The sequence below is a fragment of the Gekko japonicus genome, unplaced genomic scaffold (assembly GCF_001447785.1).
Source record: "Gekko japonicus isolate JY-2015 unplaced genomic scaffold, Gekko_japonicus_V1.1 scaffold2054, whole genome shotgun sequence".
Lineage (NCBI taxonomy): Eukaryota > Metazoa > Chordata > Lepidosauria > Squamata > Gekkonidae > Gekko > Gekko japonicus.
In genome coordinates, this window is record NW_015165306.1 from 263,076 (window position 1) to 276,624 (window position 13,549).

The following is a 13,549-nucleotide window of genomic DNA, read 5'->3' on the forward strand; positions in this document are numbered from 1 at the left end:
CATTCCTGGAGGGGGCGGGGCATCCCCGACGTGATGATCTCCAGAAAGGCCAGTTCCCTGCACTTAAAGGAGCCGGCGTTTCCCTTTTAAGTGCACGGAGCCAGCATTTCCCCTTTAAGAGCAAAGAGCCGGCATTTCCCTTTTAAGTGCACGGAGCTGACATTTCCCTGCAAGCCTGATCTCAAGCGGAGATCGGGCTTGGGAGGAAACGTCCATGCACTTAAAGGCAGCCACCCCTCTCTCTCAAGAGAGAAGGGAGTGGCTGTGGGTATTGGGGGCGGGGCTTCCCCCAATGGCCATCTGGCCGGCGACGGGTAAACCCCCCCCAAAACAGGGGACCCCTGGCAAACCGGGGGGGGGGGGTTTGGCAACCCTAGATTGAATGAATCCACTGAAACACAGATTGCCTGGTTTATGTGTTAAAGAGAAACTAAGAGGTTGGAAGAGGGATGTAGAAGAACAAAACATATTATTTTGTTTAAATCACTTCACATTTTGAATTTGGTGGAAATATTGCTAGGCAGAAGGGCTGGCAATGGATAGGACATAGGAGTGTTTCAGTCCAGTTACCTTTATTGGCATGTAACCCTTGCAAACCCATATACAACAAAAAACAACAACAACCACAGCATAGAATAATATCTGCAAAATACAGAAACAAGGAATTACCAAGTAAGTATACCCATCAATTAAATAAAGGGCGAATAGAAATGCACCAAAAAGAAAGTTAGCAACTGTTTCCGTTATCTCAAAGTTTGGATTATCAAGAAGAATAAGGATCTTTAGGCAATCAAGATATTCTTCTAGTTGAGCCAAAGTAAAATTTAGAAATTTCAGTCGTAGTGCATGGTAGAAGGGGCACTGAAACAAGACATGGAAAATCATTTTGATATTATCATTTGTGCATGGGCAACATCTGTCAGAAAAGGGCATACCCTGAAAGTGGCCAGATAATAAGGCCAAAGGTAATACATTGAATCTCGCCAAAGAGAGGGCTCTACGAAGTTTGGGGGTGTGAAGTTGGTCCAGGTAAGAGGCAGCTTGGCCAACTTTTGGAGATATTCCAAAATACAGGGGTGAACAGGTTTTATTAGCGGCATTATACAGTGAATGTAGCTCAGAACAAAGTAGATTGGCTCTTATAATTGAAAAAGCCTTAGATTCGGAAGTAAGGAGTAAGAAATCTAAGGTGATATCCAGGGATTTAATTTTGGATTCTATATAGGTATTCCAGTTAAGAGTCATTAGATTCCAGTAGAAGCTGATAGGTGTTAGGTCCGAACTGAAAAGAAGGCGAAGCCAATACTTAATTGTAATTAGTCACGCTTTAGTTATCAACATGTTCTGGCCACATTCCAGGCATAAAGCTGCATAGGGGACACACATTGGCACCCCAAAGATTTTCCTCAGAAAATAGGACTGAGGCTGTTCTATGAGATTTCCAGTTGTATTGATCCAAATAGGCACCCCATATAATAACTGGGCCCCTATTTTAGCATTAAAGGCTTTTAAAGCAGCAGGTATATACTGGTTACCTCTTCCTGAAAAATAAAATTTGGAAATTGCTGCCGCATTTACTTTGGCCGTATTAATTGCTGTTTTTCGGTGACATACCCAAGAGGCGTTGCATTGAAAATGAACACCAAGATATTTAAAGACCTTGACCTGTTCCAAGGAATGACCATTGATTTTCCAGTCATGAAATTTCCAGGAGTTGGAAAAGATCACTACTTTGGACTTCTCATAATTTAATCATAATTTAACTCCAGGTAGTTGGCAGCACAATATTCATAGCAGCGATCAAGTAAACGCTTTAACCCCAAACGAGTCGATGACAAAAGGACTGCATAATCATCGTACAGCAGTAAAGATATATGCGTAGACCCAAGTCTAGGGCTGTGCCCATCAACTAAAGACAGAAAAGGGGCAAAGTCATTTTTAAAAAGATTGAAAAGGGAAGGGCCCCAAATACAGCCCTGCTTAACCCCTTTATTTATATTAATCCTTGGAGTAAGTCTTCCAGGGGGAGGGCATCTAATCTGATAAGATGTAGCCATATACAATTTCCTGATAAGGAATAGTAATCTCTTATCAGGAAGCAGATGATCAAATTTCCTCCAGAGTAAGTTCCTTGAAACAGAGTCAAAGGCCTCTTTAAAGTCCAGAAAGGCAGCACAAAGCTTGGCCTTTCTTTTTGTATATTTATTTATCAACTGAGAGAGGAGAATACAATGATCAAGAGGTGATTTCCCCTGGCTGAACCCTATTTGCTCAGGACCAAGGATCTTAGAAGATGAGGTCCAATTAAAGAGCTTTAGTTGTAAGAATTTGGCATATAATTTCCCTATTACAGAAAGTAAACTTATTGGCCTATAGTTGGAAGGAATGTGTTGTGGTCCCTTCTTATAGATGGGAACAATAATGGCATTGGACCAGGCCGCAGGCATCTGACCCGTTTTATTTATCATTGTAAAAAGGGAGGCCAGGGGGGAGGCCTGGGAGGAGTGTTTCTGTATATTTGTCAGCAATTAAGAAAAACAAAAATAAGCAAATCTTACTGCTGAGAAATAACAGGTAATTGTGGTGGATCTTTCCCCATCCTACCATCCATTGAGCAAAGTTTATTTACATTTCTGATCATTGTATCTAAAAAAAAAACACCACACACATTGCAGAGCTGGAAAAAGTACAAAGGAGGGTGACCACAATGGTTAGGGGGTTAGAGCACCTTCCCTATGAGGAAAGGCTGAAGAGTCTGGAACTTTTCAGTTTAGAAAAGAGACAACTAAGGAGGGACATGATTAGGGATCCCAAGTCCCCCCGGGGGGCGGGGAACCCCCCGCCCCAGAGGCCCATTCCCCGGCGCTGCCAGATCGGGCCCCGGGGGGAACTCCTCCCCGACGTGCGCGTCACCTGGAAGTGACGCGGGCACGCCGGGCACGGGGCCATGGCCATAAAAGGGAAAACTCTTTGGTTTTCCCTTGTATGGTCGTGGCCCCGCCCCCAACGTGCCTGGCGTCATAACGTCACTTCCCGGTGACGTGTGTGCGGCGCACGCTCCGGGATCCACCCAGGAGTCCCCTGCCGCCAAGGTAAGTTCTACTTGGCAACCCTAGACATGATAGAGGTTTATAAAATGATGCATGGGGTGCAGAGAGTTGACAGAGAGAATTTTTTCTCCCTCTCCCATACTTGAAGGCACTCAATAAAACTGATGGGCAGTAGGTTCAAGACAGACAAAAAGAAATACTACTTTACACAGAGTGCTGAAAATGTGGAATTTGCTGCCAGAAGATGCAGTGATGGCCACAGCAGATTTAAAAGGGAATTAGATAGATTCACGGAGGACAAGTCTATTAATGGGAACTTGCCACAGTGACTGAGGAGAACCTCTACATTCAGAGGCACTAATCCTCTGAATCCCAGAGCCAGGAGGGCAACATCAGGAGAAGGCCTCAGCCTCTATGCCCTGTAGTTGGCTGTCCAGAGGAACTGGTTGGCCACTGTGTGAGACAAAATGCTGGACTAGATGGACTATTGGCCTGATCCAGCAGGGCTCTTGTTATGTTCTTTTTTATGTATTGATCTATTAAAATATTTATACCCCTAGGATTTGTGGAAAAGCCACTTAAGTTGGTGGAAGGCTACTCCATGGATGATTGGAAATGCCCCATTTTTTCCAGACTACCCACGGCAAAGAAAGCAGGACTTTTAACTTTGTTCTGGTAGGAAATTGAGAACTTGAATAGAATTACAAAGGAAATACAGGCATCAGGGCTATACCTGTATTATGAGACAAGATAGCTTTACAACTGCATTTCAGGCAAAGAACTTGTCACTGCCAGTCAGTGGGAAATAGGCTTGCCAGTCCCCAGGTCGGGGCAGGGATTCCCCTGGTTTTTGAGGCTTCTTTCCGCCCCCAAACAGCCATATCCCCACGTGACTTTCCCGAAAAGATGATGTCACCTGGAAGTGATGTCATCACACCGGGGACACTCTGGTATAAGGGCAAACTCCATGGTTTTAAGCCGTTTTACCATAGAGTTTTGCCCTTAAACCAGAGCGTTCCCGGTGTGATGACATCACTTTCGGGTGATGTCATAATGTCAGGGACGTCCTGGGATGCCCCCCAAATCCCCCCACTGGAGCGATGAGAGGATCTGGCAACCCTAGTGGGAAACCCTACTTTGCTAAAATTACACATTACATATAATCATTTATTATAGTCACATAATATCAGTAACAGCCATGGATTGCAGAGTCCTGGTTTCAGTGTGTATTTGTAAAAGACTGCCTTCCAATTTTAAATGCCAAAATTGATTTTATGTTTGTGTACATACATGCAAATTTACACTGCAATTAAAACTATGCAAGATGTCATCCAGAAATTTTCTATGTTTAATCTCCTCTGCAAAAATTACTTTTGAGTATATGAACCGTTCTCCTAATTCCCACCAGAGTAAGTAAATACTGGAAATTACTGGAATTCTTGTCCCTCCACCCACATTGTTCATACATTTCTGTTTGTAATTTTTTGGGGGAATGATTGTGAAAACTTCTATTGAAAACCTATCCCAGCAACAGCCTATCTGAGACCTCAACTTAGGTCTGTGACTGAAATACCTATTATTATTACTGTAATCAGAAAGATTTCCAGTTTAGGAGTCATGTTCATAAAACACTAAGCATTACTAAAGGAAGCATGGATGCCATTAAATAAGCATATCTGTACCTGGTAACATATTGTGAACAAGAGTAGCAACATTCACATCTTGGAGGTGCTTAAGGGTTTCTGTGTGGAAAAGGCGAAGTGTAGATCCTGATGTGAAGGCAATCCAGATTCCAACTCCTGCCACAGCCATATGGGAAATCACCATCCCTTCCTCTTGATGAGCTTCAAAGTGGCACTGAGTTACAAACAGACAGAAGTCAAAGGTCATGGAGCAGAACAACCAATCTCAGTAGTCCTTATTATGTCATTGTTTTCTCAGAAGGGAAAGAATGTGTAGTAGTAATACTGTGCAAATGAACACTCTCCTTGTCCATGTTATTTCCATGCCAAAAAAGGCAGAATCATCAATGATGGTATTAGGAAACTGCTACCTCTCACTAGTAGTTTACTGGTAAACTCCTAATAGAAATCACTTATTTACAACAGGAACTTGGGTTTTCCTACCTGTTTTCTAGAGACCAGTTTTTAAGCTTGGGTACACCTCAAGATAGTGGAATGGATCCAGGCTAAATCTGCAATTTCTGATTCCCCCTTCCCAATGCAGACACCTTCATGTCACTCCTCGGGGTCCCCTATTCCCCAGAGCAGTACTGTGTGGAGATCAGTAAGCTTCAGTGTGTGTGTTGGGGGGGGGGGGACAGGAAACTTCCATTCTTCCATTGGAAAATTTAGTCTGGATCCAACTCTGTGCTAGCTAGAGAGGCCCAGGTTCAAATCCCCATGCAGCCATGAAGCACCCTAACCTTGAGCCAACTGCTGTGGCTCAGTCTCACAGGGTTGTTTGGAGAATAAAAAGGAATATAAGAGAGGATCATACATCCTACTCTGAGCTCCACCGGAGAAGGCTGGGATAACAAAAATGTAATAAATAAAACAGATGGCAAATTAAATGGTGGTAATATACATTTTTTACACATTGCATGGACCTTAAAAAAACCTGGGTTTCCTTGGCAGTACCCAACAAAGAAGAGGCCTCTAGTCATTGCTTCAGTGTGTATTGCAGGGAAACCAGGACACTTAGATACATGTGTGCAAGGCACAAAAAATAAATAAATAACAAAGTATGATTCGGCCTCGAGCATACTTCCAAGAGCTGAACATTTTAATAAGTTGTGGAAGCAGTCCTTCAATGAATGACAAGTTCTCCTGGTGCAAAGAGCTTCCATTCATGCAAGAACAGTGTTTTACAGTGAAACAAAAAGCACCTAGCACCAGAAGAAAGTGTTGCACATCCAAGGAGCAGCTTTGCAACAGACAAAGATGTGGTACAAACAGCTTAGATTAGGATCCAAGCTACTGATTAAAAAACAAAATGAAACATCCAATTTATATTATATCTGAAAAAAAATCCCCAAATTTATTCTAATAAGGACATGGGCAAAAAAATGGGACAGTTCCAGTTATGCGATCCTGCAGAAAACCAGTTCTGAATTCTCTCTTTCATAAATAAATATGGGAACAGATGGCACTATCCAAAGTAAAGAACACAGCAATGAAGAAGAAAATTATATAGCCAAGAAAGGTAGCATTAGTTTTGTCAAATCAGTTTACTGAAGTTACTTATGGGAAGAGTCAATAAAGAACTAAAATCCACTTTTAAAATGTGTTAAAATGCTATTAAAGATACATTCAAAACTGAGCTTACACAAGGAAAAAATGCTATTATTAGGGATAAATTAAACCTACCAAAATGGGTGATTTGGGGATCATCAGTTGCTGTGATACATTATCATCATGGGATATCATGCAGTAGTATTGCTTGCTTTATGATTAACATAGGTTAGCAAGCATTATGAATATTAGTAATTTAAAAGATGGCCTTTGGACGTTGGGGGGGGGGCAAGTGTTGGATTCTTTTTGAAAAAGTCATGAGCATTGCTATGCCAGTGAGAAATACTGGAATACAGAGCAAGTTCAGTACCACAAAAAACCTATGTCTACTTGTTTGCATAGCTTTTATATCCGAGAAATACACAGTATTTGTCTTGTAAACTAATCTATGCAGGCAATGTAGGCTCATCTCCTCTCATGCATTGTGAGTAGCCGTGTTAATCTGTCTGTAGGAGTAGAAAAGAGCAAGAGACCAGCAGCACCTTCAAAACTAACAAAAACTTGTGTCAGGGTATGAGCTTTCGTGAGCCACTGCTCACTTCTTCAGATACTGAAGTTATTTATAGAAGGGAGCAGTGACCCAGGAAAGCTCATACCCTGCCATAAATTTTGTTAGTCCTTAAGGTGCTACTGGACTCTTGTTCTTTTCTCATGGATTAGATCAGCAACTGAAAAGCTCAGGTTCTTATACAGTCATTTCTCAATGTGCCTCTGTATTAAGGATACAAAAGATTTTTTTCCCCCATGCACAAAAAGCAAAACATCTCTGGGATAAGCTATCTCCCAAGTAAGATGGTGTTGAGTGAATCCACAATGCAGCACACGCTGCTGAAATTGTGCACAGCCCCTATGTCAGCTTGTCTCTCGGGAAGCATTTCTTATCTGACTGTCCAAACAAACAGTGCCGCCCTCCGTTTCTAACTTAGTATTTTGTTTCTTTTGGTTCATTCATTTATTGTGGGTTGGAAGCAAAGAAACCATCAGCAGAGTTCTACTAGTGGAAACTTCCCATCTTCAATAGTCCACTTCACTGAAAAAGCTACTTCTAAGGCTTAGGGACACTCAGAAGTCATAAAGAACACAGGATGGTAGAAATCAGGACTCCTGTTTCATAGATGGCCACTTCAGAATGGGACTGTCAACTCCCAGCTCAGCAGGGATGTGATGTCACAGAGTCCACCCTCTGAAGCTGCCACTGCCTCCAGGGGAAGCGTTCCCTGTAGTTTGGAGATCAGTTGTAATCCTGAGAGATGTCCACGTCCCACCTGAAAGCTGGCAATTCTACCATGGATGCAACACAGTATTTATTATACTCTGATCCCACCCTTTCAAATCAATGTACAACATGGTTTCATCCCCTTCTTTACCTTCACAACAAGCCTATCAAGATGGTACCAATGAGAGATTGTGATTGGCACAAATCCACCCAATGGGTTAGAACTAGAGTATATTTTCCAGTGGCAGAGTGGAACTTTTCTACCTCCCCGTTCCACTTCAGCTCACTGATCTTCATGAAATGCTGTTCCTGGGGGATAGGAGACCCTGGGGAATGACATGGGGGGTGTCTGAGGCAGGAAGGGGGGGAATGGAGCAAACACAGTCGTTTGGATCCAAAAGAATGAGCTTCATAGGTAAATGTGGATTTGTACCTATTTATTTGTTTAGTGCGCTTATATGCTGCTTTTCTGTACCACAGGCCTTCAGATTAAAATACAGATTTGAAAACAATTAATAAACCAACAAGTCAATCCATGACAAAATCCAGGGAGCTACCTAGCTCGACACAACCCAGCCCTCTTTCTACTAGACCACATTTCCTTCCATTAATGTACTGAATGACACACACTTATTCTCTCTACCTAATTTAATAATTCCTTTTTGAAATCATAACTGGTTGAAATCTAAACAGCTTTGTGGAATTCAGTGGCGCTGTTTCTGATTCACACCCAAAGAGAACTGGCAGTAAATGTAGATTTTCAAATATGTTTCTGCTCAATGGGGTTCTACACGTTACTTTTAAAAGCCTCTCAAGAGAAAACAAGGAAACTTCTCCAAAGAGATAAAAGGTACATATCAACTGAAAAAGCCCGCGAGCCTGTTTACTGACATATTCAATATTGATGAATACAGAAGAACACATAGAAAATAAATCACACTGTTATTTCAAAATACCACCTGGTTAGAAAGAAAACCTACTCCAAGAGTGATTCTGCACTAGACCTGAAATCCCGATTCAACCTTTTCCCCGAACTTACATTCTACACTATACTCGAGTTCACCACTGTAATTATCTCGGGGTATTTTTACATTCTACACTACACTTGAGGTCACTCCTGTAATTATCTCAGGGTATCTTTTGTTTCCACTTTACATTGAGGTCACCCCGGTTTTGCCCCACACTTGTCCCAGGATAAACGGATGCTGTTATAACCAGGGATAAATGCAAGGTATTGTGTCACAAGTTGAACTCTGATAAAGCCAGGGATAAGATCCAAGTGCGGAAAGGACTCAAGAGCCATGGGCTGCTTCTGGATATGTTCTTGCTTTTTGAGAAACAGTTTGTAGCTGTAGCTAAAGTTACTTTTTAATCTTTTACATTTACTGTGTAGGTTCTGCCCCTTCCTGTAAAAATACTTCTGGAAAAATCCAGGCTGGACTACTATACTGTGCTTTACATAGGTATACCCTTTAAGAGAATTAGAAAACTCAGCAGGTGCAAGATGTTGGTGCCCATCTTTTAACAGACACTGAAAAGTTTGAGCTTACCCAATCAGTGACATGCCAACTGCACTCACTATAGCAGCTCCAGTCAGGTATCGCCTCACTTGTTCCAGAAGCGAATTCAAAATCAACACAATTGCTACAAAAATAATAAAATCATACATTTATGCCACCCAGTATTCATCCGGGCTGATAGCTCTATTTCTGGGAGATGTGCCGTCATAGGAAAGAGGGCTTCAGAAGCCTCAATACATACATGGAAGTACTCCGTGGGGTCCTTTGGACTCCAGGCAGAACAGATATACTTCCCATTTTGTTTTTCTTTCTCATTCACACCTCAGATTTGAGAAAGGAGAGGTCAGGTCGCCTTGGTATAAATTTGTCTTGGCTAGGGCTGCCAAATGCAGCCGGGGGGCGGGGAATCCCCCGTTTCGGAGCCCCGATTCCCGGCGCGCCGGAATCGGGGCCCGGGGGAAACCCCACCCCCGCGTACGCGTCACCCAGAAGTGACGTCGCACGCTGGGGGCGGAGTCACGCCATTTGAGGGGAAAACTCTTTGTTTTCCCCTCAAATGGTGTGGCCCCGCCCAGCGTGTGACGTCACTTCTGGTGATGTCCTGGCGGCGCGCGCGCATCTCTGAGCAGCTCCAGGAACGGCCGGACGATCCCCCGCCGGTAAGAACTTCGGATTTGGCAACCCTAGTCTTGGCTATTTCATAATAGCTGCCAGATAGGACTGCCAATTCACTTAAACTCCTTTTTTACCAGAGTTTTGCCCAAATACCAGAATGTCCATGGTACACATTAACATCACTTCCGGTGCATGTCAGAAGTGATGTTGCTGCGTCAGGACACAGCTGCCATCCATCCCCATTATTCCAAACATTCTCCCCCGCTAGCCAGCTGATTGGTGTGTGTGTGTGTGTGTGTGGGGTGGCAGCTGGTGGTGGGGGATTCCCTGCCCTTAGTGGGTGGCTGGCAGCTCTACAGTCAGAAGGGTGAGAGCTCCCTGTTTTCTTTCAATTTCCTGCTGCTTCTAATCTCCCAATTTACTTAGCTCCACCTAAGTTACTTCTGTTTGGGAAGCCAGCTGGAGTATTCTCCTTGCCCCCCAAGTCAGCTTTACATTAGCACTTAGCTACTGCAGAGGCGGGAGCTGCGGTGGCTCAAGTGGTTAAGACGCTGAACTGCAGGCTGTGGAAGGTCAGTAGTTCAGCGGTTCAAGACCCGGGTGCCGCAAGACAGGGTGAGCTCCTGTCTCTAGTTCCAGCTCCTGCCAACCTAGCAGTTCGAAAGCAAGAAATTGCAAGTAGATAAATAGGGACCACTTCGGTGGGAAGGTAACAGCGTTCCGTGCGCCTTGGTTTTTAGTCATGCCGGCCACATGGCCACGGAAACGTCTTCGGACAGCGCTGGCTCTTCGGCTTTGAAACGGAGATGAGCACCGCAACCCTAGAGTCGGATTCGACTGGCTTTCGAGCAAGGGAACCTTTACCTTTACCTTTACTGCAGAGGCAGGTGATTTGACTACAATGGTGAGTCAAGGGTCACAATAGCCTTCAAAAAGTTCAGTTAAAAAAAGAATACATTGACGTTAAGTGATATTCCTTGAAGTAGAATCGTAGAATCATAGTTGGAAGGTACCTCCAGGGTCATCTAGTCCAACCCCCTGCACAATGCAGGAAATTCACAAATACCTCCCCCCACACCACCAGTGACCACTGTTCCATGCCCAGAATATGACAAAAAACCTCCAGGATCTCCAGCCAAACTGGCCTGGAGAAAAATTGCTTCCTGACTCCAAAGTGGTGGTCAGCATTTCCCTGGGTGTGTAAGAAAGGGCCCTCCCCTCCCACAGGGGCTTGCCTTGCAATGGCTTGTCTCCTTTCTCCAAGGTTGGGGACAAAGGGTGGCCATCGGGGAGCAGCAGTCCTGAAGGCACCCACTAGTGTGTGGTGTGCCCCAAGGGGCTGTGCTCTCCCCGATGTTATTCAACATCAATATGTGCCCCCTTGCCCAGATTGGCCAGAGGCATGGGCTGGGTTGTCACCAATATGCGGATGACACCCAGCTCTATCTGATGTTGGGTGGTCAGTCTGACTCTACCCCGGAAGATCTGGACCAGGCATTACAGGACATGGCTGGATGGCTTAGACTGAGTCGATTGAAATTGAATCCGACAAAGACGGAGGTCCTGTGCTTGAATCGGAGCGGTACGGGGATAGGGATTCCACTCCCGGCCTTCGGTGGGGCGCCGTTGGTGCCAGTGCCGAGGGTAAGGAGCTTGGGAGTGCTCCTGGATGCTTCCTTAACAAGGAGGCCCAGGTAGCAGCCACTGCCAAGGCAGCCTTTTACCATCTTCGGCTGATTAGGCAGTTGGTTTCCTTCCTCAAACACAATGATCTGGCTGCAGTGATCCATGCTATGGTCACCTCAAGGCTGGACTACTGCAATGCTCTCTACATGGGGCTGCCCATTTCAAGGTGCTGGTTTTGCCCTTTAAAGCTCTTTATTGTCAGGGACTGGCCTACCTGAGGGACTGCCTTTACCCGCATGTTCCCCAGAGAGCACTGCGATCAGGATCCCAAAACCGCCTGAACCTCCCTGGCCCAAAGGAAGTCAGGTTGACGGCAACTAGGACCAGGGCTTTCTCGTTTGTGGCTCCGTCATGTTGGAATGAACTTCCTGCCGAGATCAGGGCCCTCTGGGACCTTTCACAGTTCCGCAGGGCCGTGAAAACAGAGCTTTTTAGGCAGGCATTCCATTAGGAGCAGCGTCCTACCAGCAGCGCCCTGTGTGAACTCAGACCCAGCATGACCTAGCGCAGTGGCACCGCTGAATGTGTCCTTAACCTATCACCATCGAAGTTATGTTTTAAACTGATTTGTGTGTTTTTTAAATGATTTATTGCATTTTATCATTTGTAAAATGTATATTGTTCATCTGTTTTGTGGAAGCCGCCCTGAGCCCGCCTTGGCGGGGAGGGCGGGGTAAAAGTTAAAGTAATAAATAAAGAAATAAATGATTAGGGATGTGAATTTGGCTATAACCACACCAAAAAAAAAATACCCAAAAATATGTTGTCGTATTTTTCGGGTATCACATAAGCTGAATACAAATCACAGTTCTGTATTCGGCTACCAGTATAGCTGAACCTGAAAAAGCCGTAATTATCCGGCTTTTTTTCGAGTTCATTTTGCTATACAAAAAAGGCCTCATTAAATCTAACAGCCAGCTCAGCCGCCAGTCAGCTGTTGGGTTTAAATGCCTTTCTTTCCCCTCCCCGATGTCCGGGAGGGAAAGAAAGGCATTGTAAACATGCCTGCTTCCCTTCCTGATCTTCTCCAGGTGCCCCGTGGCTGTGGGGCACCTGGAGAAGATTGGGAAGGGAAGCAGGCATGTTTGCCTGGCTGCCCTCGGTCTCCCCAGCCTGCACGCCTGGGCAGGCTGGCTGGGGAGATTGAGGGCAGCCAGGCAAACATGTCCCCTTCCTTCCCTGGGCCCAAGGGAAGGGGGTGGGGGCCATGTTTAAATGCCTTTCTTTCCCTCCCCAATCTCGAGGAGGGAAAGAAAGGCATTGTAAACATGCCTAGGTTCCCTGCTGGCCCTTTTCCAGCTACAATCTGTCAGCTAGAGAAGGGAAGGCAGAGAGCCAGACTTTCCCTTGGCAATTTCACTCCCAGCTGACTGGCAAGGAGTGAAATTGACAGGGAAATCTGTAGGTTCTACCAGAGGGAAAGAAGGCATTCTAACATGCCTCCTTTCCCTCAGGTGGTGTAAAATAGACCTCAATATATTCGGGAATACCAAATATACCCCCAATCCAAATACCTTACCGGTATTTTACTGGGGAAATTCAGCATTTACTGATATTTTTTGGGTCTGATTTACCCAAACCCGAAAAATACCGGCATTTTTTTTGCACACTCCTACTCATGATCTGCCTAAATTCACAGAATCAGCATTGCTGTCAGACGACCATCTAGCCTCTGTTTGAAAACCTCCAAAGAAGAGCCCACCACCTCCTGAGGAAGCCTGTTCCACTGAGGAACTGCTGTCAGGAAGTTCTTCCTAATATTTAGCCGAAAACTCTCCTGATTTAATTTCCACCCGTTGGTTCTGCCTAGAGTGATATTTGGTTGTAACTGCTCATAGCTTATTGTTGGATTTTGTTATTGTTTCCAACCTGGTTCTTCTTTCCACTGTTGCCCCTTTGACACAATGTTCTTGGGTGACTGAACACTCAATGAACAGAGAAGGGAAAGCTGCATTGTGACAGCAAGCTGTGTCCCTTGTTTGTGCACTTTCACTTGAAGGTGTATGAAGATTCTATATGCATGCAAGTGAACACATGAAGCTGCCTTATATGAAGGTCAGTATTGTCTACTCAGACTAGCAGCAGCTGTCCAGGATCTCAGGCTTTCACATCACCTGCCACCTGGTCCTCTTAACTGGAGATGGCATGAATTGAACCTGGGACCTTCTG

The 13,549-nt window shown here is 44.7% G+C and overlaps 1 protein-coding gene across 1 annotated transcript in view; it reads right to left on the reverse strand.

Moving 5' to 3' along the window:
* Positions 1 to 13,549, reverse strand: part of LOC107109754 (rho guanine nucleotide exchange factor 10-like) — a gene marked incomplete at its 5' end in the record, with an annotated part of 99,195 nt that overhangs the window by 29,363 nt on the left and 56,283 nt on the right. The window contains one exon of the mRNA XM_015410442.1: positions 4,733 to 4,907. Coding sequence (XP_015265928.1) covers positions 4,733 to 4,907 — 175 coding nt within the window. The remainder of the gene's footprint in view (positions 1 to 4,732; positions 4,908 to 13,549) is intronic.